Raw genomic sequence first — 22,671 nt, 5'->3', positions numbered from 1 at the left:
ACTGAGAACAGACGGCGAGTGTTCTAAATGGAAGGATGTCGCAGTTTCCAGTCGGACAGTACGGTGTGACGGCAGTATGAAATGCATTGGGGGTTGTATTGTCTGGATCAGCCGATACGGTATTATAAATGCCAAAAATCATGTTTGATGTTGGCCGCGTGCCAAAAGGTCCTATATCTCTGAATACTTCGGTTCGGGATGTGGCTGCCGGGATATCAGTCAACGCGGGCATTCCTAACAGTAGCCATCTGTTGCACAAAAGGCCCTACCCCGATGGACAAAACCGTAATCATGGCACCAATTGCGGCAGATTGTCTGAAGCCCAGGTCAATTTAAATCCTATTTGGTATCCGGAAGGGAAAAAGAAAAAAAAAGAAAAAAGAAGCACACCTCATTCTTGAACGACAACAATGGCAGCCAGAGCAACCAGACTGAGAATACATGATAGAATTTCCCAGATCCAGTAGTCATTAATCTTGCTGGACAATGACTTAATTGGCTTGTCAGGATTTCGGTCGGCGTCTTCGTGGGACGATGGGATGACTGTTGAAGGCTCCCGACTATCGATGCTTTCTCTCTCATCCACGCGCGGATGCCATGTTGGCGTCAGCGATGCCATATCCATCTCGTCGTATGTCGCAGTTGTGTAGAAAATCCATGATTGTGACAGGATCCGTGAATGCCAGTTTTAAGGGGAATGGTCCTGATCTGCAAGGCTGTGCATCGCAGTCTCAGCCTCGTCATGTTTTTGCAGGGGTCTCTGACTCTTGGTCATAACACACAAAAGGTGATAATAAGCATAGTTAAGGCAATATCATTAAAGAGATGCAGTTGAAAACTTGAGGGTTGCTGAGATTCATAATCAATGCGGTAAGTCGTCGAGCCTACTTGATTCTTAACACGTTGACGAGACAAGCGAGGTATTAGAAGTTAGCGTGTATACGGTAACTAGATAGAGCAAGCACTCTAGCTCAAGCACTCGCATGTGTACAATAGTTATGAATACTCATTGTGGACTGGAGTAAAGCGTCCCCAGTGTGCATCTTTCTCACAAGAGCACCCTCATAAAAGCAGCGGCACCCAGAAGGCGAAACTGCCAGTAACTCTAGAAGTTCGTATATACACATAAGTATGTATGTACCAGTATGCAGATATGCAGATATGCAGTATGCAAGACAAGACACAAGATGCAGCGGGGTATTTTCCAAAAATAAAACATCAAAACATAAGCAGGCCTCATTCATACATAGACAAAAATGCAAATCAACAGCCTCAAGCACCAACGCAACTCAAAACCAGGAAAGGGGGGAGGGGGCTAATCCTTCTGCCCCTCATTCTCCACCAGCTCCAACACAAGCTGCCCCCTCTCGTACTCCGGATGCTGCATGCATATCTTAACCGTATGCCCCATCATCGCCCCCGAGGCACCAATCATCAGCCCACTCCCCAGCCCCGCAGCCGGCATCCCCATTCCCATTCCGGCTCCAGAACCAGGAAGACTACTGCCATCGTCAAGGCAGACAACGTTATGGCCCGGAATGACCTGGCGCAGACGGCCGTTCATAGCGTTGCGGACTTCGACAAAATCCTCGTTGAAGAGGATGAGGAATTTCCCATACAGACAGGCTGTATGTGCGCGGCCGACGAACTCCATGACCACGCTTCTGCTTACATCGCCGTGTTTGTTGACGTAGACGGCACATTCGGCATAGGCGACTAGGAATTCACTGTCTGAGAGACGGAACATGCCCAGGGGGCGGAGGTCTTTGATGCGCTGGGCGATGGAAGAGAGGTAGGCTTGTGTGTCTGGTTGTTCGGAGCGGAAGTCCGGGACGGACCAGGTTTGTTTCTTGTCGATGGTTAGGATTTCGATACCGCGGTGTGTTGAGATGGCGAGGGACGAGTGGAACATGTTGATAGCGTAGGACTCGGCGGGGATGTAGAACTCGTCATATTCGCGGAAGAACTCTGTCTGCGAGCGGCGGGCGTGGATGTGTGTGAAGAAGCGGTGTTTGGAGGAGGATGATTTCTGGAGGACGGGCTCGAGGACTTTGAAGGTGGAGGAGAGACCGTCGCGTTTCTTGTACATGATCAACAGGCGGTCTTTCATGCGGCCGGCGGCGAAGAAGCCGACTTCACGACCGGAAAGCTTTTGGGGGGCGCGGCGGGCGGATTCGTTGGGAGGTTGGGAGACGCCGTTTGCGGGGCAGACGACGTCAAGGTGATAGGCGATTAGGGAGCGGTCGGAGATGAGGAGGAAGGCGTTGAATTCTTCGAAGACGGCGATTTGGGTGACTCGGCCGATGGGGATGGTCTGGTTTGTTAGCTTCTTTCTACGGTAGAAAGGGGGCGGTGACATACCCTAACCCAACCACGGGGGTCATTATACTCCGACAAATAAACACCATTATCCGTCCCAATAGCACACATCATCCGCCCAGGCGGTTGCTGGAATACAGTAGCACAGTTGACATTCGTCTTGCAAATCGGCAGCGGCCTAGGTCCAGGGCCCGCATATTTCTCCTCCACAGACTTGATGGCGCGGTCCAGCGGCGTGCCCTCGATAGTCACACTCTTGGACCCGGCGTGGTGATCAGAGTTCGCGAATGCAGTGTCCGCCAACACCCGCAGCCGGAATGGCTCTGCATTCTGGGCATACAGCGCAGCAGCGTGCTTCGTTTTCGCTTCGGTAATCATGTCGCACCATTCTGCGCGGTTCTGGGCGGAAAAGGCGTACAGCGTGTACGTCCCGTTCTTACCCAAGTGCTTGATCTTGAACGGGTACAGGATCTTGTCGTCCTTAGGACTTTCGAGGACCGTACTCGGGACCAGAGAATTGGTGCTGTTGGTATGTGCTAAAGGGTTCGGTCCCATTGTATTTGCGCGCGCAGCATGTGGAGGCGTGACTGTGGAAACACCACGGACAGACGATTTCACAACTGGATCATCATTGGTACTTTCGAGAACAAGCAGGTCCATCGGAATAGGCAGTTTCGAGATATCGAAATACTCAAACTTGGCTGTCCTAGATGAATCACGGGCCGTGACGCTCTTCGCCAAGACAAAATAATGGTCAAACAGAATGGCATGCGTATCGACAAGGAACCGAGTTCTCGTCCCTGGCCGCTGCAAGTCACCCCGGAAGATAATCTCGCGACCCAGGTGCTCGAGGTTCAACTCCACTTCTTTCTTCATCTCCGGTCTAAGTTGCAGCTTCGTCGAAAGCTCAACAAGATCAACCTTCTTGCTCATCTCACCGACCTTGTTATCACACTCCAACGCAACTTGCTTGATCTCCTCGATCGCTTGCGCAAGATTCGACTTCTCCTCCGAGTCCTTGACTGTGTTCTTATAAATCGTCGAAAGTAACAACGTATACCGCTGGATCCTCGTAATTGGAGCCTTGAGATACGTATCCCACGACAAACGCTGCGACGACTTGTGATCCCGCGCCTGGTTCAAGAACTGTCTAAAATGCACATTCCGCTCGGACTCCCGGCGAACAAGGAAATTGGCATATGGGAAAGTACCCGCATACTCGACGTACGTTGCCTTGGCCTTCCGGATCCATTCTCGGAAGATATCGCTGAATCCAACAATGAACGGGCCCTGTTCTTTCTGGCGGTATTTAAGCTGCGCGAGAAGAAAGTCCTCATTGGCGCGTTTCACGCTATCGACTCGTCCAAAGACATCGGCTAAGAACTTGTTCAGTCGCTTCGGCGTGATGATGGACGGTTGTATAGCTGCCAGCTGATCACGATACAGTTCCCGTAATATATCCAATTGTCCGATATAGGCATCTTCCGTGGTGACAATCTCGTGCAGGTTATTCTGGCGATCGATTTCCTTCTTCGGATACGACTCCCATACCTCCTTGGGAACCTTGTAGAAGGTCACCCAGTCCTCGATCTTCTTCTGCGGCTCCATCATCTGCGCCTTCAAGTTGACCTTCTTCAGCGTCCGCATGCAGTGGTGCGAGTAACAGCGACCAAACACTTCCGTTTCCTGCTCGTGCAATCGCGACGAGTAGCATCCTGTCCCTGTGATCTGGAACAGCACGCCAGATAGCGTCCCGTTACCAAACTTAACCCATTCCTCATCTTTAATCAAGGCCTCCTCCGCCAACATGTTCTTGACCACGCGAGCAGCTAGCGTCTCCGCATCGGCGATGTTCATTGTCGGAACCTTGTGCGTGAAGAGCGCCACAATCGCATCCACGATAGCGTGCTCCTTTAGGTCCGTCTCACCCTCGCCCATCTCTCGAATCCAAGCAACAACCGCGCTGAGTGCCCACGGCTCCGCACATCTCTTGAAATGGTCAGACGACAACTTGGCCGGGTTGAACTTCTTGCGTCGGGCTGCGGGGATGGTAGGGAGATCGAGCAGCGCAGGGTCGGAATCCTGGGGGAAGGCGTCAGCCCGGAGACCGCCAAACTGTGACTGGCGGATCAACTCCTGCTGCTGCTTGTACTTGATGCGGTCTGCGTCAGTCTTGGATCGGATGGGGGGGTCGGTGCGGGGACCGATAGGGTGGGTTGACAAGGAAGTCGAGCGCGGGACCTGCGTCGGGCTAGGCATTGCCTGTTCGTACGAGTCTGGGGTGTAAGCCTGCGCTAACTGCGTGCGGCTCGGAGGGTCAATTGGCTCCTGGCGACGGTACGTGCCTGCCGGCATCAGATGCGGAGCCACAGTGGCGTTGTTCATCGGCTCAACAGGTGCAGGCGGCAGCGGCCGCATTCCAGGATGGAAGAAGAATTCCCTATGATCTCCTCTGTCGGAACTCTCACTACCTGAGCGATAGACATCAGCACCTTGAGACAGAGCGACATCACCTTCATCGCCATAGTCAAAGCTCATGCGGCGAGTGAAAGCACCAGGTTCTGCAAGGCCGCCAGTTCCGCCAGCGTCCACTCGGGCATGGTTGATCGAGTAGCGAGGTTCGGTAGGCATTGATTGGTAGTCATAATCGTCAGAGTAATCACCATGCTCATCAGTAGACATCTCGGAGTCTCTGTACAACCCCGAAACCCCCGCTGCAACCCTGTCGTGATCGTCCACTTCATCGACGTATTCGGGTCCATCGTAATACTCATCATGTCCATAGTGCATTTGGGGCGTGTAACCATTGTCATAGTGCGCATAGAGATCGTCCCGCGGCGAAGGTGCCCGGTCCGAGGAACGGGCTGCGTATGCACTGAAAATCGAATCATTTGTCTCCCGTCGTGCCCGTTCGCGCAGGCGACTTTCCTCCGCTCGTTCTTCCTCCTCTGCCATTTGTAACATTGCCAATCCGGCCGCGGCTTCCGCATCACTCTCGTCGCTGTATGCATCGTAGTTGACGTATTGTCCCGTCCCCGTTGCCATGTTGCCATTGGTATGTCTGTCGTCGGACGCATGCTGGGGCGATGGAATGAGCATCTCGTCAACCTCCTCCTCGATCGCCTGCGGATGCCCAGAACGCGACCCTCCTGAGTTATGTCGCCCCGCCAAGCCAATCCGCCCGTCCATAACTGCGGCCTCAACCTCCTTCATCAAGTCGTCATAGTTCATCTCCTCCTCTGGTCCAGTATGTAAATCACCTATCCCACTCGTTCCAGCCAGAGGGGCTGGCGCTGCATCGAGATCTGTCTCCACTGGAGGACCAGGTAAAGGACGGGATTGCGGGTGCCGCGTCAAGGTGTCTGTCCGGCGGGGCGACTGCTGCCCTGGTGGTGTTGGGAGGGACCGCCCAGAGGCCGGACGAGAGAAACTGGGTCGTTTTGCAAAGATATCCTCGGTGGGGGTGGAGTGCGCTGGAGGCTCTGGAGGTAGTTCGTTGTAGGTGGTCGGTGCGGTGCGACGGGGGGATTGCGGTACGTAGGCGGCTCCTTGTGATCCACGGGAGTACGAGCGCGAAGATATTGAACCCAAACTAGTCGCGGTAATCGAATCTCTCGAAGCGTACGCAGTGCTGTTCGACAACGAAGATCCAGAGGTCGTGCTGTAAGCCAGTTGCGATGGTGCTGCAGCACCCGAACCATATAAACCATCAGCTGAACCAGCCGAGTATGACACCGATGGACGGCTTCCATAGGGATGATCTGGCCCGCGGGGAGGCGGCGGGGGCGGTATTTGCTGGGAAGGGAGCCCGAAGGATAGCGGAGTCGAGGGTGTCTGTGCATAGGGCGACGCCATGGTACTAGCCTGGCGTTGGACATTCTGCGAACCCCCATACCCAGCGAGACCGGCTGGCTGGTATGCCGCGGGATTGTACGGCTGGTGGCCTGCATTGCTGAGTGTACCCGAGCTCGAGTAGGTTACGTTGTTGAATCCAAACTGCGACGGGGTCGGCGGGAGGGCGAATTCCTGGGGGTTGTAAGGGCGCGAGGTCGAGATGGACGGCGCATACTGGTACCGAGACGAGCCCTGCGATAGATTCCGGCCATGAGAGGCTCGAGGGGAGGTCCCTGCTCCATACCGGTCCTCCCAGGCATCCGCACCCTGTGTCTCACCGTTTACACCCCCGCCATATCTCGTATCCCAATCCATTGTGCGCAGAGATTGTAAACGGGGCGAGTTGAAGAAGCCAGCGTCGTCTCCAGCGTCGTAACTGGGCATTCGCTGAAGCGGGGGTGGTTGGGTCTGTTGGGGGGTATAGAGTTCGTAGCGATTGGGGGAGGCGGCCTGACGGCCACTCGAATACGACATAATCGCTTATCGAATTCAGCGCAGTCGGAATGGAAAGGAATAACTAGAGGCAGCGAAGAATGGCGAAAAGAACGAGGGATGAGGACGATTGAGGGGAGAATTGCGTGGGCCTTTTCCGGTCGCCCTACAGAGGGGATCGGGCTCGGGTGTGTGTGTTGTGCGTGCGTGTCGAGATAAGAGATACTTCACTGAAGATAATTAAAGGGCAAGTAAGGACCGAATATAAAGAATATCATAGAGAACTGGACGAGGAAGAGCCTCATCCGGAGGTCGTCAACAGAGAGAGAGAGAAAAAGAAAGGGAAGGAGGAAGGGATAACAGCCACAAGATGTTCTCTTGTGTAGTCCGTCTCCTCCACACGCGGCTGTGCACATAAATGACGCGGACCCAGCAGAGCGGGACAACGGTAGTGGCTGCGATATTTACTTTTAAATACAAGAAAGAGCATCAATCTCTATACAAATTATGCCTATGCAAGTACCGGTACCTGCGACGTGGCGGTGATTATAGTGTGTCGACAGGTACCGCTACATAGATGTTTACTGCGTCGGGCAAATATCCCAGTGGCCCATATGAATTGCCTCTATCATTATTTTCAATTATCTTCTTGCCATTTCTACAAACGGTCAAGATAGCCACGCCAATCCTCACTGCAACCCCTCTGCCACGCTGCCAAGGACATCCTCTCCATCAATGGCTCGTATTCTGCTGTGCCCGTATCAGGATGCTCATTTAGCAAGGGAACCATTTTAGACATTGAGCCACAGGAATAAAAACGGAGTAACAATACGGAGTAGAAATAACGATATAGCCAGCAATAAATGGCCGGGGATCCACCATCTCTGCATGCAATCGTGCGGTATTATTAGAACAGTGATATCAGAAAAAAAGAAAATATAGAGATCCCTTAACTAGCTGGGAAATACTCCGAGGTATGGTCAGAGCAATTGAGATTAGCTGGCTGCCGGCATCCCGCGGGAGCTAGTATAAATAGACCAGTCATGGCGTTTGAGATAGATTATTTTCCGTCATAGACTTGGTCAGGTGAAAGCATGAATTCTCCCTTCTTCAATTCTCGCTCGTCGACGTGACCGGGCTTGATATATCGTGCTGTCAATGCAAATCGCAGTTTCTTGTCGGGAACCACCGAATGCTGGACAGTCAGCAAGGGTACCGTACACAGTCACGGTGCATACCTCGTAGTACTTCTGGAGCTTCTCTCCATGCATCACGACCAAATCGCCATGATTCAACACCATCTTGATAATCGGAGGCGCTTCTCCGTTCCTGCCGTGTTTGAATAGGACCTCTCGACGCAAGGCATCGTAGGCGTCCTTCGTAATTTCACCGGTTTTGAATTGCTCCTTCAGTGTGCTTCGTTCACTCTCAAACCGGCAACCCTGCAAAACGGGGTCATCGTCGAGAAGCTTTCTCACTTTGCTGAATCCATGATAGTATTTGTACTTCATCCGAATATACATAGTTGCTGCTGCGCCCAATGAAAGCGTTGCGATGGTAGGTCCCAATGATGATTCCCCGTCATCATGATACTGAGCATGTCAGTAACAAGCAGCGTTCTACAAAGTCAAAGCACTTACCCCGATTCTCATGTCTTCAAAATAACCTAGCATAAGCAGTTCGTTCGGTGGGAGAAACGGATCTCCTGCATCCACAACCGATTTCTCAGTTGCCCAGCTCAAACGGCCCAGCGCTCGTAAGATCTCATCAGGTGCTTCACTAAACCCTTTAGAGTCCACGGAAACCACGTATTTATATGGCATTCCCTATTCAATAAATAGCTAATTCAATAGCATGGCGCGTGGTATTCGCAACTTACAAAGTTAACAGCAAAATGCGCAGTAAGCGTTCCAGGAACTGCAGACAAGGGTCAACTTAGCAGCAGATGTGATTGGAGTAGTAGACTTACCGACGCTCTGCTGCAGTGGATATCGTCGAAGCCCCAGGTCAGAAATCTGAAGCTGCTGAAAGAGATCGTTGGGCCCGTTTTGACGGCTATTGATGGCCTTGTTCGAGACAAAATGGGTGAGAGAGCCTACACCCGGTATGCGATATGTGAGCTTTCGATACGGATATAGTGATGAATCGTCGATTTCCGGAATCGTAAACTTGGGATCGAAGAAAAGGGTTCGTTTGATCGGACCCAGCTCGAAATCATCTATAACTGAGCGTAAAGGGATGGGTTGGATATTCATCATTTTCTCGAACGAACAAGCATTGCAGTCTGGCCCAGTCGTAACATTATCTGTGCATCTCCAGCCTCTCCAGAATCTGCGTGATATGCACTTTGAGCATTGAGGGCATACGATGCCTCTCCAAGCAATTCGTGAGAGGCTGGTGCCAAATTCATGCTCATGTATGGTAGACAGTAAATTAGGGACCAAGCTGTAGTGTGGTTGTAAACTTGGGTCCGGAGCGGCACGATAATTCAGGAAATCCGGGTGGAAGGTGAGGCACGCTGGGGAAGCTGAGTCTTCCATGGCCCAGAAGGACTTACAGGATGGCTGAAGGCACATCCAACCTTCATTGTAGATCCGGGTGCTCAATTGGGAGCATTCTGGGCACTGCAATTTCTCAGGCTTGAGATCAGGTCCCCGCTTCTCAATAGGCGATGGTGGAGGGGAATCCTTCTCTGCCCACCAACTCTTGTTCTCAAGGTCAATTTTTTCGAAGCGGACCTTCCCTCCAGCTTTTCCACCGATTCTCTCAAACCAGATATCCGTGACGCGGAAGTAGGCCATCACGTTGTATCGATGGGGAAGCTTTCTTCCCAGAAGTACGTTGCGGTTACCTATAATGTTAGTCATCTTTGCTTCACATGTATAGACATCTTACCTATAATTATACCGACTGGAACATTATGTTCCTTGCTATTTATAATGCTGGTCATGAAGCAACTTTCGTCTTGGTCTCTGAGGAGGACCAAGTTTCCGTCCGCATCTTTGGTGCAGCCACCACCGCTAGAAGGGTTAAACAAGATTTAGAAACAAAGGATGATATACTTACACTCGAGTAATGATGACCTCGTCACCAATATAAGAACGTATACCGCAGTCTGCATCCACGAGAAAGCCCCAGCAAAAACCGCCATTATGATATACTCCACCTTGGACAGACCGGAACCAAGGAAGAGCGTCGCATAGCTCGGGGCGAGTCTAGCAATCATCAGTCGTACTACTCCAATATAAATCGGAGCGACTAACCTCTGCCCAAGCTGGTGGCTCTCCGTCGACCGGTGGAGCAGAATCAAGGTCAACAACTGTCTTTGCTGCTTGGATCTTGATAGGTGAGACTGTCAAGTGTTAGCACGGTTGTGACCAAGTATATTGATTATATTAGACTGACATACCCGGAGTAGTTTTTCGGGCTCTAGTTATACGACCCGCTCTCACAGGCCCGGATGGACCAGATGGACTGCGAGGCTTCCTAACTGGTCTTGCCATGTCTATATAAACGGTTCTATTCATCGAATTAAAGGAGAAAACGTCGTTGAAGGGTGACAAAACTAAGAGCACGATGGAAATGGCCTGATATAGGTGGCCTCAGGAAGTTAGAGATGTGAGGTCTCGTGACTTTTGGTCACGCTCTCTGATCCCATCATGACGAAAAGAAAACTGAGCACTCGACCACTGAATTGCATAATACTTTTTATTATTGAGGATGCATATTCACAGTAACACACAAGTATAAGAGCTTGGATTGAACTGATACGATTGATTTCATTGTCGCTTCTAAAAATGGCTTGGTGCTCAGAGGAGCGGGAATATATCTCCACAAGTGCGGCCGCAATGGGTTACTTCTGGAACCATTCGAAAATAGACGAATCATGTTCTCGGTTTTCCTGTTACAGTCGCTTAGAGAGAATTCTGAGAGTGCCTCTGGAATGCAAGAGCCATCATTCCTGAGGAGAGACCTGGATTGGACGATGATGTACTTGTACAGTTTGCCATGTTTGTCGGCCAAAATGCATTAAGTTTTGCGGAGTGACCGCTTCCTCTGGCCATCGTACGTTTTGCTGGGATGTTTTTCACCTCACTTCCTATGCTGCCCTTAATATAGATAATCCTGCATACGATAAACATCGCGTCGTAATTGTATTGCGAAGAGTGCATTAGGGCCAGAGGACAAAGAACCCTGCGGAATTAACTTGGAGCTTATGACGACCCAGCACACCCACTCCGAAGCCTCGGGTAACCGAGTGGCGTTCTCCTGAGATGAAGGAACAAGATCTCGGCCGTGTTATGGGGGCAGTATGGGCCCTGTTGAACATCCTCATCAACCTTTTCTTCTTTTTCCGCATAAGGACACGGTCAGTGACCAATATGGACAAATTGCGAAAGTACAGAGTACTTTAAGGTTGTGGAGACAGTGGAGTGCAGGGACACTAACTCTTAAAAGAAACGCCCTCGGTTATTTCACGCTTTTCCGCAATCCGCAGCCTGGCCGAGGACTGTTTCGGCGAATAGTAATCATTTTGCAGTGGCCGCGGAATTGGTAGTGCATCACTGGCACAACTAATGGGGACTCGCAGTGGCCCATAGTAACGGTGCCCCGTATATAGTTCACCCCGGTAAGCGCGTTTTCTTCCCGTTCATATAAAGATGATTCCCCGCATCGCATCTGCCGAAGATCTCCAACTTGCTATTTCTCCTCTTCAATTCCTTCTGTCCTCTTCTTCCTTCCTTCATCCTCTTCTCTGACACAGTCTACATACATTTCACTTGATTATCCCATCCAATCTCTCTCGGTTATTGCCGGTGCTCTGCTCCATACCTTTTTATAATCTCCGCTAATAAATCTCCGCACCGCCAACATGGTCTTTACACCTCCCACATGGGCTCCCACGCTCCCTCAAGTCCCGGATAATATCCCAATCAGCGAGTTCATGCTCAATGAATCCTACGGCCGGTATTCCCTGGATCAGGCCCGTGACCCCTTTACCTGCGGTTTTACCGGCAAGTCATACTCCGCATTGCAGGTCGTGGACCGGGTCGAGCATTTGACTCGCGGATTGGCAAAGGAGCTGGGCTTCCAGCCTAACGAGGGTTCGGAATGGGATAAGGTGTTGGGTATTTTCTGTTACAACACGGTATGTTTCTACCACATCCTGGAAAAAGAACCGAGCTAATCATGCTTTTTGCGACAGATCGATACCCTGCCTCTATCCTGGGCTGTCCACCAATTGGGCGGTCTGGTGACCCCTGCCAACGCCGTCTACTCGGGCCCTGAATTGAAGTACCAATTGCAGGATGCAAAGCCCAAGGCCCTGTTTACCTCTACGCCTCTTCTCCCAACAGCTCTCGAGGCTGCGTCGCTGGCCAATTTCCCAAAGGACAAGATTTACCTGATCGATCTGCCGCCGCAAATGGGCAACCCCAAGACACCCCCTGGATACAAGACACTGGCTCAGATTGAGGAGGCGGGCAAGTCGCTTCCTAAAGTTGAAAAGTTGAACTGGAACGCTGGGGAGGCTGCTCGTCGGACGGCGTTCCTTTGCTACTCTAGTGGCACTTCTGGTTTGCCTGTAGGTTGCCAGATCGTTGAGAACATGGACAAAAGCTGACAGCCGTTACAGAAAGGTGTTATGATTTCTCACCGGAATGTCATTGCGAACGTTCTTCAACTCACGTTGTACGAGAAGAAATGGCGGCAATCTGTTACTCCCGCCGGAAAGCCGCTTTACACCGATGTTTCGCTTGGTCTTCTGCCCCAGAGCCATATTTATGCGCTGGTAGCGACTTGCCATACTGGTGTCTACCGTGGTGACCAGATTGTCGTGCTGCCCAAGTTCGAAATGAAGTCGTACCTCGAAGCGATCCAAAACTTCAAGATCTCCTGTCTCTTTGTGGTATATACGGTTCTTAATGTGACAAAAGAAAGAGGCTAATTTGTCGCAGGTTCCTCCGATCATTATCAACATGCTCCGGAACAAGGACCAGTGCACCAAGTATGACCTGAGCTCTGTTTCGAGCCTGTACACTGGTGCCGCACCACTGGGCCCGGAAACGGTCGACGAATACCTCAAGATTTACCCCGGCGTGACTATCAAGCAAGCATACGGTCTCACGGAGACATCGACTGTCGTCTGCTCAACTCACCCCGAGGACTTCCTCTTAGGCTCGTCGGGCTGCTTAATGCCCGGCGCGGAAGTCCGCATCCTGTCTCCCGAAGGCCAGGAAATCAAATCCTACGACACACCCGGTGAACTGGTTGTCCGCAGCCCCAGTGTCGTCCTGGGCTACCTCAACAACGACAAGGCCACCAAGGAGACCTTCCGGGATGGATGGATGCACACCGGTGACGAGGCCGTCATCCGCCAGAACCCCAAGACCAAGTCCGAGCACATCTTCATTGTCGACCGTATCAAGGAATTGATCAAGGTCAAGGTATGTACCTCTCATCGGGCTAATAACGACGTAGAACGGCAACTGACCGTCCACAGGGCCTGCAAGTCGCCCCCGCCGAACTAGAAGCCCACCTCCTCACCCACCCCGCCGTCGCGGACTGCGCCGTCGTCGCCATCCCCGACGACGCAGCGGGCGAAGTCCCCAAGGCCATTGTCGTCAAGTCCGCTGAAGCCGGTCCCGACGATGCGGCTACTACGCAGGCGATCAAAAAGCACGTCGAGGAGCACAAGGCTCGGCACAAGTGGCTCAAGGGCGGCGTTCGGTTCATCGATGCTGTTCCTAAGAGTCCTAGTGGGAAGATTCTGCGGAGATTGCTTCGGGATCAGGAGAAGGAGGCTCTGAGGAAGAGTGGTCCTAGGCTGTAGACTTTCTTTGCTTCTGTTTTGCTTTTGATTTTGGTTGCGTTTGCGATATAAACTTGGTCGTTTCGTATACAATTCGGCTTTGGCAAATGCCGTTGTAAATAGCATAATCAATCTCAATATAATTAGAGGATTCAGGTTATCTCTACAATCTCTGCGAAGAATGTAGCATCCCTAGTTGTTTACCTGGTGGCATGTTTGCAGTGTTTGCTCCGCGGGGAGATTGAATTTCTAAGCGGAGTATTGATTTTTTTCTACAGCCTCTGATTGTCAACATCCTGTGAATTACTCTTCCTGTATATATCTAAGAGGCAGGAATCCTCCAAAAAACAACCAAAACCACATCCCTCTCCTCTTAATCCATTAATACCCCCCAAACCCTCAAAATGTCCGCCAACAACCACCACGAAGAAGAAGACGCCTACCTCAACGCCGAAGACGCCGAAGAAATCGTCGAGCGTGATGAAGACCACCCCATGGAATCCGACGACGAAGGCGAAGCCGACCCCGAAGGTGACCAAAACATGGACTTCGAGCCCCAAGAAATTGTCCTCCAAAACGACTCCCTCGCGCACTTCGACCACCACAAAGACTCCATCTTCTGCATCGCCCAGCACCCACTCCACAATAACATCGTGGTGACAGGCTCGGGCGATGACAGCGCGTGTATTTTTGATTCTACGCCGACACACGAACGGCCCGTGCTGCCGGCGAGTTACGAGTCTGATCCACAGCCGCGAGCGGAGAGGAAGGGGCTTGAGGGGATTGCGAGGCTAGATGGGCATAGTGATACGGTGAATGCGGTTGGGTTTACGGAGCCGCGGGGGGAGTATGTTGTTACGGCAGGGTTGGATGGGAAATTGCGTGCGTGGCGGGATGGGTCTGCGGGCGGGGATGGGAGGAAGTGGGAGTTTGTTGGTGAGGCGCAGGAGGTAGAGGAGATTAACTGGGTTGCTGTGTGTCCTTGTGGGGAGGGGGATGAGGAGAAGAGGAATGTTGTTGCGATTGGGGCGAATGATGGAAGTGTTTGGGTGTTTAGGGTTGATGGGGAGGATGCGGCGCAGCCGGTTGCGATTGTGCAGTCGTTTTTCCAACATACGATGTCTTGTACGGCGGGTGCGTGGACGCCGGATGGGAAGCTTCTGGCGACGGTGTCCGAGGATGGGACGTTCTATGTGTATGATGTGTTCGGGGCTGCGGCTGCTGTGGGGATTTCGTACTCTGCTGGGAGCAGTGCGGTTGTTGGGTTGACGCCTGAGGATCAGCGGTTTGCTGTTGATGGGGGATTGTACTCTGTTGCTGTTGCGCCGTCTGGTGCCTTTGCGGCTGTTGGTGGTGCAGAGGGTCATATCAAGGTTGTTGGTCTGCCGCGTCTGCCCTCATCTCCCGGCGCTGCGTCGTCGTCCAAGGCAAAGACCAAGGCTTCCGCTCCGCAGTCCTCGACCGGTGCCTCTGCCGCGGGTACCCTCCTCGCCTCACTGCAGGCCCAGGCAGACGGTATTGAAACCCTCTCCTTCTCCTCCCCACCACTGAACCTCCTCGCCGCGGGCTCCGTCGACGGCTCCATCGCCCTATTCGACACAGCCCACCGCTTCGCCGTCCGTCGCCATATCAAAGAGGCCCACGAGGCCACCGCCGTCGTCAAGGTTGAGTTCTTGCAGAACCGGACTCCCGGTTCTGCCCCGGCCACGGGCCAACCGCTCGGCCGTCCCTCCCCGCTTGTCTCTGCTGCAACTGGTCAATCGCGCTCTTGGCTCCTTACATCTGTTGGATTGGACGGTGTTGTGAGACGGTGGGACGCACGTGGTGGCACTGCTGCTGCTGGACAGGGATTGTTGACTGAGTGGAAGGGTCATGCTGGATTGATGGAGAATTCGGAGGGTGAGCAAAGTGGGGGGATTATGGGATTTGTGCAGGGTGGCGATGGAAAGAGAGTGGTTACTGCTGGTGATGATGGGGTTGCGTTGGTTTTTGAAGAATAAACACTTTATGTTAGGTTTATGGGTTTGTTTATAGATATGATGGACCAACCATATGCGAATGAATTATGCTTATGCTTATGTTACCACCATGGGTACCCGAGTCATACTTGTACACTTCGACTGTAATGAAATGAATCAAAAGCATTCATGCAAACATAATACACTATATACACCCGACAAATCAACCACCCAAGCGCCGTCTGTAGCAGATAACCCTCTACCAGCCCCGGTATCTCCCAGCATACACAAACAAGCATGCCGTTCAGCCTGGACGGAGAAGTCATCCATAAATCTCAGGGTATCCATCTCTTCCACATGTCGGTCAATGCAGTCCAGTTCTGCTTTGTTTTGCATCCCTTCTTTTCAACCCCTCAAATAAACCACCTAGTGGTGACCCTCCCCATGATGATGCTCATCCTTCAGAAAGAAATGCTCATAAGCGCAGTAACCCGCAAACGCAACGCTCGCAACCCCGAAACCCGGGAAAAGACCCTTGAAGCGGTTGAATCGGCTGAACGGGCCGGTGTATCTCCAGATTTCGCTGTGTTTGTTAGCTTGTATCCAGATTGCGTTGTGGGTCGCCATGGATTGTGGAAGGGATGGAGGCAGGCTAGAGCCAGGGAGACATACTTGCGAGCCCAGGGGTCTCTTTTCGCGTAGATGGAGCGGGGGGAGGCGGCGCGCTTGAATTCGTTGATGTCGAAGCCGGTGGGGTTGGCCATGGTTGCGGTAGTGGGTGCGGAGGAGGGGGGCTTTTGTGGTGTGTTAGAGGATAGATATGGAGGACGAGAGGAGATCGTGATTCCGCACACGTTCCGGCAGCAATTGCGACAATCGAGGTATAGAGGGCCTAGGAATAAACGGCGAAGTGAAGCTACGGAAGTTGAGAGGGAGAACGTGCTTGGCGCGCTAAACCCGATACGGTGAATACAGGCTTGTCCGCCTTTGGGTGCCGGAACCTCGTCTCTTCACACGTCTGTCTGCCTACCTGGATTATCTCTACGAGACCGCAGTCCTTTACAGTTTCTTCTGTTATTCAGATGTACGAACTGGCCACGCAACACAATACGATAACACGACCATGCCCCCTCCTGTCGGCAGATACGGGCCCTCAGGCCTAAGCGCTCCCTACGCCCAACAACTCCAACAAGCCCACCTCCAGCACCAGCAACAGCAACAACAACAGCAACAATCTCAACACCACCCCACAGCAGCCCACGCCCAATCCACCAACTCCGCTCTTCCCCCTCCCTCCCTAGGCGGCCACCCGGGCTTCGCCGCGGCAAACCCAAACACCAACATCAACCCGTTCACGCTGTCCGGCGCAGCGGGGATCACAAACGGCATGTCTGTCGCTGGATTTGCGGGCGCAGCGGCGGCGGCTGCAGGCGCTGGTGGTGCTGGTGGTGATGGCGGCGGGACTGGGTTGGCGAGTCATGCGGCGCAGATGGGGTTTGCGAGAGGGGCGCAGATGCAGCAGCAGCAATTACATCAGGGGCATGATGGGCGGTTGGCGTTGGAGAGTAAGGCCGGGGCGGCGGTCAAAACGCGGATACGGGATGTGTGGAAGCATAACTTGGCACAGGAGATGGCGGTCCTGAGGCATTTGGTCGAGAAGTATCCGTACATTAGTATGGTAGGTTGTCGGTGACTGAATCTGGGGTGTTGTAGTGTGCAGCGATATCGATATTGATCTGATGGTGATGCAGGATACTGAATTCCCCGGAATCGTCGCTCGTCCTATCGGTGCCTTTACGAACAAAGCGGACTACCATTACCAGACCCTTCGGTGTAACGTTGATTTGTTGAAGATGATCCAGCTTGGTATTACGCTTTTCTCCCCGGAGGGTGAGGTTCCTCCGCCGAACGCGACAGACTCCAATGGACAGCCGTACGGGAACAGCTTGGTGCCCGCTCCGTGCACGTGGCAATTCAACTTCAAGTTCTCGTTGGAAGATGATATGTACGCGCAGGAGTCGACGGCCATGCTCGCCAAGGCTGGTATCGACTTTGCCACACATGACAAGAACGGAATTGATCCTTTCGAGTTTGGAGCATTACTGATCAGCTCGGGTCTGGTCTTGTTGGATGACGCCCACTGGATCTCTTTCCATTCTGGTTACGACTTTGGTTACCTGATGAAGATTATGCTTTGCAATCCCCTTCCGGATAAGGAAGAGGACTTCCACAAACTCCTTAATATCTTCTTCCCGTCGTTGTACGATATTAAATACCTGATGAAGCACGCCGGTCGCAATCAAGCCGTGAATGACACGCCTTTAACACCCACTGCCGCACAGATCCTCACCAACCTCGGCCAGAAGTCCGGTCTTCAAGATATTGCCGATGAATTGGGAGTTAAGCGGGTTGGCATCGCCCATCAGGCTGGGTCGGATTCTCTCGTCACCGGAGAAATTTACTGGAAGATGCGCCAGATTGTCTTCAACGGCAGCATTGACGAGAACAAGTACTCGGGGCAGATCTGGGGTTTGAACGGCCAGATGCCTGCGTTTACATACCACATGGGACCTCACCATACCCCCAACCTAAACGGAGCTACCATCTACACAGCCACCGGGACGCCTAGCACACCTAATGCGCACACTCCTCAGCACCATAGTCTCGGTATGAGTGCCCTGACTCCTGGGGGTGGACTTATGGGGGCTTTCCAGGCAGCCAAGTCGTAGGCAGGCGTTGTTGAAGTATTCTGAGTTTGGATCCGGTGGGAGGAGTTTATGATTCTTTTCGTCCTTTGTTCTCCAGTTTTCTCTATCTTGTCTCCTTTTGAGACGATTGTCGTCATTTGATCTTTTGTTAGTCACGATGACTGGTTGGGCAACGTGGAATCCATACGGTTTGATGCATGTACATAGCACGGCACATTGTGCTGATCTTGCCATTTCCTGTCTGCATTTTCTTTTGTTACCGTTCCATGCCTTTGGCATCGTCCCGTGGTCTTGATGTGATGTCACTGGCTTGCCTTGGACAGGTAGGTGTTCATGGAGGGGGTGTATGGTGTTAGTTCTTAGGGCTGGCAATGGATTATTTCTTCCGTTGAATGTTGGTAGGCCTGCACGGGGTATTATGGGTCGTACATAAACGGCTTATTACCATCATGATACGACTATCCCTGCGCAGCTGAGTCTAGATGATATTTTTCAGTGAGCAGTAGCACCACCGGGCAATTCATCCCGGCGGCTATGTGCCATACAACCCGGTGTTCTGCAGTATAGGGACCAGTTTCCGTTTTGGAAGATGTGATGCGATACTGCACGCTATACCCAATGCGGAGAAGCGATCCGGGTCTTATCTACTATCACTGATATGTATGCGTTGTAGCTATATACATCCAGCCATGGATGAGGAGAGGAGGCGTAATATAAATACCCCTTTGTCTCGATATTTGACCTTCCCAACTTCTCCTTCCCTCATTGTCACTACCCGCAAAGAAAGCAAAACGAACCACAATGGTCCTCGACCGCATCCAACAACTCGCCCACCAAGTTACCGCAACGAACCCCCCTCCCCATCCCTTCGACCCCCTCAGCACCACCGAAATCGACATCGCAGTCTCCATCGTCCGTGGCCAGTATGGCAATCTCAACTTCAATGCCGTCAGCCTCTACGAGCCCCGCAAGGCGCAGATGATGGCCTGGCTCAAGGAACCCTCCACAGCATCCCGACCGATGCGAGCTGCTGACGTCGTTGCTATTGATGCGAGCGGGAAGTTGTATGATGGGGTTGTGGATTTGAGAGAGAAGAAGATTGTGAGCTGGAAGCACACGGAGGGCGTGCAGCCGTTGATTACGATGGAGGATTTGCAGGAGGTGGAGCATATTGTAAGGAAGGATGAGAGGGTTATTGAGCAGTGTGGGATACTCGGGATTCCGAGGGAGGATATGGGCAAGGTTTATTGTGATCGTGAGTTTCCTCTTTCTTTCTGGAAGGCGATTGGATGGTGTTAATTAGGTTCAGCATGGACGATTGGATACGATGAGCGCTTTGGCACTGGGATCCGGCTACAACAGGCGTTGATGTACTACCGGCCTAGTGTTGATGAGTCGCAGTATACCTACCCGCTAGACTTCTGTCCAATCTACAATGCCCAGACCAAGGAGATCATCCACATTGATATCCCGTCTGTGCGTCGACCGCTCAGCAAGGCGCCCCCGAACAGTTACCATCCCGAAGCCATCGAACGGGAGGGTGGTTTCCGGAAGGACCTGAAGCCAATCCACATCACGCAGCCCGAAGGCGTCTCTTTCAAAATCAATAACCGAATTATCGACTGGCAAAACTGGAACATCCATGTTGGCTTCAACTACCGCGAAGGCATCGTATTAAACAACATCACATTCAACGACAAAGGAACGGTCCGTCCTGTGTTCTACCGTCTGTCTCTCGCGGAGATGGTTGTTCCCTACGGAAACCCGGAGCACCCTCACCAGCGGAAACACGCGTTCGATCTTGGAGAGTATGGCGGTGGCTACATGACCAACAGTCTTTCCTTAGGTTGCGATTGCAAGGGTGCCATTCACTACATGGATGCGGCGTTCGTCAACAAAGCTGGTGCGAGCACGATTATCAAGAACGCGATTTGTATCCACGAAGAAGATGCAGGCATTCTCTTCAAGCATACTGATTTCCGTGACGAATCGATGGTCGTTACCCGTGGACGGAAGTTGATCATATCGCACATCTTCACAGCTGCGAACTACGAGTACTGCGTGTACTGGATCTTCCACCAGGACGGAACCGTGCAATTGGATATTAAGTTGACTGGCATTCTTAATACGTATTCTCTGAACCCAGGCGAGGACACAAACGGCTGGGGAACGGAAGTGTACCCGGGTGTTAACGCGCATAACCATCAGCATCTATTCTGTCTGCGCCTGGATCCCAACATCGACGGGCCAAACAACACCGTGTTCCAGGTCGATGCGACACGCGGCCCTGGTGAAGCTGGAAGCGCAGAGAACAAATACGGTAATGCATTCTTTGCGAAGAAGACGAAGTACACCACGCCGCGCGAGGCAATGTCCGATTATGACGGAAATACCGGGCGTACCTGGGAAATTGCCAACACGAACAAGTTGAACGAATACAGCAAGAAACCCGTGTGCTATAAGCTGGTCAGTCGCGAGGTTCCGCCGTTCCTCCCCAAGCCGGGTGGTTTGGCTTGGAAGCGAGCTGGATTCGCCAGACACGCTGTACATGTTACCAAGTGTAAGCCCCTCACCTCCCAAAAACAATGATCACTTACTAATAGGTACACACAGACTCCGACGAACAACTTTACCCCGCCGGCCGCCACGTTCCCCAAACCTCCGGCGACCCCTCGCAAGGCCTCCCCGCCTGGATCGAAGAAGCCGAAGCCTCATCATCCAACAGCATCGACAACACCGACATCGTCCTCTGGCACACCTTTGGCCTGACCCATTTCCCATCCCCTGAAGATTTCCCAATCATGCCCGCAGAACCGATGACCGTGTTGCTAAGGCCGAGAAACTTCTTCACGAGGAACCCGGCGTTGGATGTACCGCCCAGTTTTGCGAGGACACCGTCGCAGGCTGCGAAGGGGGTGGATGCGTGTGGGTGTAAGAAGAGGAGTGAGGGGGAAAGCGTGTTGGTTTAGGCTGTTTTATTCGGGTTGTTTTAGGCCGGATTGGGTTATAGGTGTGATTCCATTTCTGTTGCAATTTTTTCCTCGACGGGTAGTGCGTTGAGGGTGCTGAAAGTGATTCCTCTGCTTTGGAATGGGTTAGCGGAGTATTGCTTTGTTTGATGATGCAGGATTCCGGCCAGGAGAAAGCCCATTCATCTTGACCTTTGATAGCCAGCTTTAACTTGCACATCCGCCTTCATTTAAAAATCTCCATCATGCCAATATTTTGAGCGAATAATATCTCTTTTTATTCGAGCTCGGCTTTGGTTGGGCAAGAAGCGCTTTGGCTCCTTAGGACCGAGCGTAGTGAGAGTGAGCGAAACCCGAATAATCAAAGGCCCGTGTGAGTCGGCAGAGCTTGAAGGCCTGAAACACGTTGCACAGTACACTTCTATACCTGTTCCGAAAGTTCATCGAACCTACTGCGTTGGCGGACGCCTTCATATCGAAATGGAATACATCCAGGGGGTTACCCTCCAAGCTATATGGGCTAGTCTCAATTTATCATCCACTGAAAAGCATGCCATTGTTAAACAAGTTGCTGCTTACATCGATCAACTCCGACTTCTCGAGCCGCCACAGAAAGGGGTTGTTGCTTCAGCAGGACTAGGACAATGTCTTGACTACCGTGTGGGGTACAATGCTTTTGGCCCCTTTTTCAACAATGAAGAATTTTATCCTTTTCTCCGCGGACAAATCCCATTGGAGGATTGTACAAAAATGTATGGTGAATCTGTCACGCAGTGCCATTCTCGCCAATACCGGACCTGCTTCACCCATGGAGATCTTTGCCCACGTAATATCATCATACGCAATGGCCATATTGTTGCAATTGTTGATTGGCAATTCGCTGGGTGGTATCCGGAATATTGGGAATACACAAAAGCGCATTTTGGGCTTTTCGACATGCCGGGCTGGTATGCCGCGTTTCAGAATGCTGTACCTAGATACAATGATGAATTGGCTGCGGAACGTGCTCTCTGGGAGCAATTCGATCAACCAGGAATGGTGCAATGAAAATTCGAGGTTATTGAAATTGGGGCAAAGGTATATAGGCAAAAGTACTTATTGCTACGACGATTGTTCTCCGCATCCAACGCTGATTTCCAGGCGACAGAGGAATTGTTGACCACACTGTTGCGACGTATGATACAGCAGGATACCCCACCGACCCGCGCTTGATGAGAAAAGGGAAACTGGAAAACATTGGCATACACGGTCTGAAGTTGCTCGAGGAATATGTAATTAGTGGACAAATTTGGGAGAGAATATATTTGAATAATTACACTGGCCCCTAATCTAGTGTGAACCGTACTCATTCGACCAGCATCCAAGCCAGACGAGCACAGACTGCTGTACATCACATGCCCTAACGTCGTTTTGTTTGCTTGATCCACTGACAGATGACCGGTACTGAAGAGGCTCTGTCAATCCTTCGCTCTGGGTCGGTGAGATCGTTTGATCAATTGCAACCAGAGAATTGCGTGATTCTCGCCAGAATTGCAGAGCTAACCGCTGGGAGAGGGTTATTATCTTGAAAATGAACGCGT

General features: G+C 52.0%; 7 protein-coding genes across 7 annotated transcripts; 4 read left to right on the top strand and 3 right to left on the bottom strand.

The window, feature by feature from the left end:
* Nucleotides 1-1,315: 1,315 nt before the first annotated feature.
* Nucleotides 1,316-6,687, bottom strand: ACHE_21281S (putative Rho guanyl nucleotide exchange factor; the record flags this gene model as incomplete). The annotated part of the gene is made up of 2 exons (XM_043275347.1): nt 1,316-2,314; nt 2,362-6,687. The coding sequence occupies 2 exons, from the start codon at nt 6,685-6,687 to the stop codon at nt 1,316-1,318; spliced, it is 5,325 nt and encodes a 1,774-aa protein (XP_043134345.1).
* A 1,018-nt stretch (nt 6,688-7,705) lies between these two features.
* Nucleotides 7,706-10,172, bottom strand: ACHE_21280S (uncharacterized protein; the record flags this gene model as incomplete). Its single annotated transcript, XM_043275346.1, has 9 exons — nt 7,706-7,840; nt 7,884-8,237; nt 8,286-8,471; nt 8,525-8,562; nt 8,615-9,496; nt 9,541-9,665; nt 9,712-9,860; nt 9,909-9,997; nt 10,055-10,172. 9 exons carry the CDS (start codon nt 10,170-10,172, stop codon nt 7,706-7,708), a joined length of 2,076 nt encoding a protein of 691 aa, XP_043134344.1.
* A 1,346-nt stretch (nt 10,173-11,518) lies between these two features.
* ACHE_21279A (acyl--CoA ligase) lies at nt 11,519-13,477 on the top strand (the record flags this gene model as incomplete). Its single annotated transcript, XM_043275345.1, has 5 exons — nt 11,519-11,794; nt 11,852-12,229; nt 12,281-12,553; nt 12,603-13,091; nt 13,148-13,477. 5 exons carry the CDS (start codon nt 11,519-11,521, stop codon nt 13,475-13,477), a joined length of 1,746 nt encoding a protein of 581 aa, XP_043134343.1.
* A 383-nt stretch (nt 13,478-13,860) lies between these two features.
* On the top strand, nt 13,861-15,456 carry ACHE_21277A (WD40 repeat domain-containing protein; the record flags this gene model as incomplete). The annotated part of the gene is made up of 1 exon (XM_043275343.1): nt 13,861-15,456. The coding sequence occupies one exon, from the start codon at nt 13,861-13,863 to the stop codon at nt 15,454-15,456; it is 1,596 nt and encodes a 531-aa protein (XP_043134342.1).
* A 384-nt stretch (nt 15,457-15,840) lies between these two features.
* ACHE_21278S (NADH dehydrogenase [ubiquinone] 1 beta subcomplex subunit 3) lies at nt 15,841-16,178 on the bottom strand (the record flags this gene model as incomplete). Its single annotated transcript, XM_043275342.1, has 2 exons — nt 15,841-15,997; nt 16,087-16,178. The coding sequence occupies 2 exons, from the start codon at nt 16,176-16,178 to the stop codon at nt 15,841-15,843; spliced, it is 249 nt and encodes an 82-aa protein (XP_043134341.1).
* A 359-nt stretch (nt 16,179-16,537) lies between these two features.
* ACHE_21276A (CCR4-NOT core DEDD family RNase subunit POP2) lies at nt 16,538-18,143 on the top strand (the record flags this gene model as incomplete). Its single annotated transcript, XM_043275341.1, has 2 exons — nt 16,538-17,092; nt 17,166-18,143. 2 exons carry the CDS (start codon nt 16,538-16,540, stop codon nt 18,141-18,143), a joined length of 1,533 nt encoding a protein of 510 aa, XP_043134340.1.
* A 2,154-nt stretch (nt 18,144-20,297) lies between these two features.
* On the top strand, nt 20,298-21,091 carry CAO1 (peroxisomal copper amine oxidase; the record flags this gene model as incomplete). The annotated part of the gene is made up of 2 exons (XM_043275340.1): nt 20,298-20,682; nt 20,736-21,091. Coding segments are annotated over 2 exons (741 nt in total), but the record flags the coding sequence as incomplete, so codon positions are not given.
* Between the last annotated feature and the right edge of the window lie 1,580 nt (nt 21,092-22,671).

Source organism: Aspergillus chevalieri, chromosome 2 (assembly GCF_016861735.1).
Source record: "Aspergillus chevalieri M1 DNA, chromosome 2, nearly complete sequence".
Lineage (NCBI taxonomy): Eukaryota > Fungi > Ascomycota > Eurotiomycetes > Eurotiales > Aspergillaceae > Aspergillus > Aspergillus chevalieri.
The sequence above is the reverse complement of the archived record's forward strand: the minus strand, read 5'-3'. Positions and strand labels throughout refer to the sequence as shown.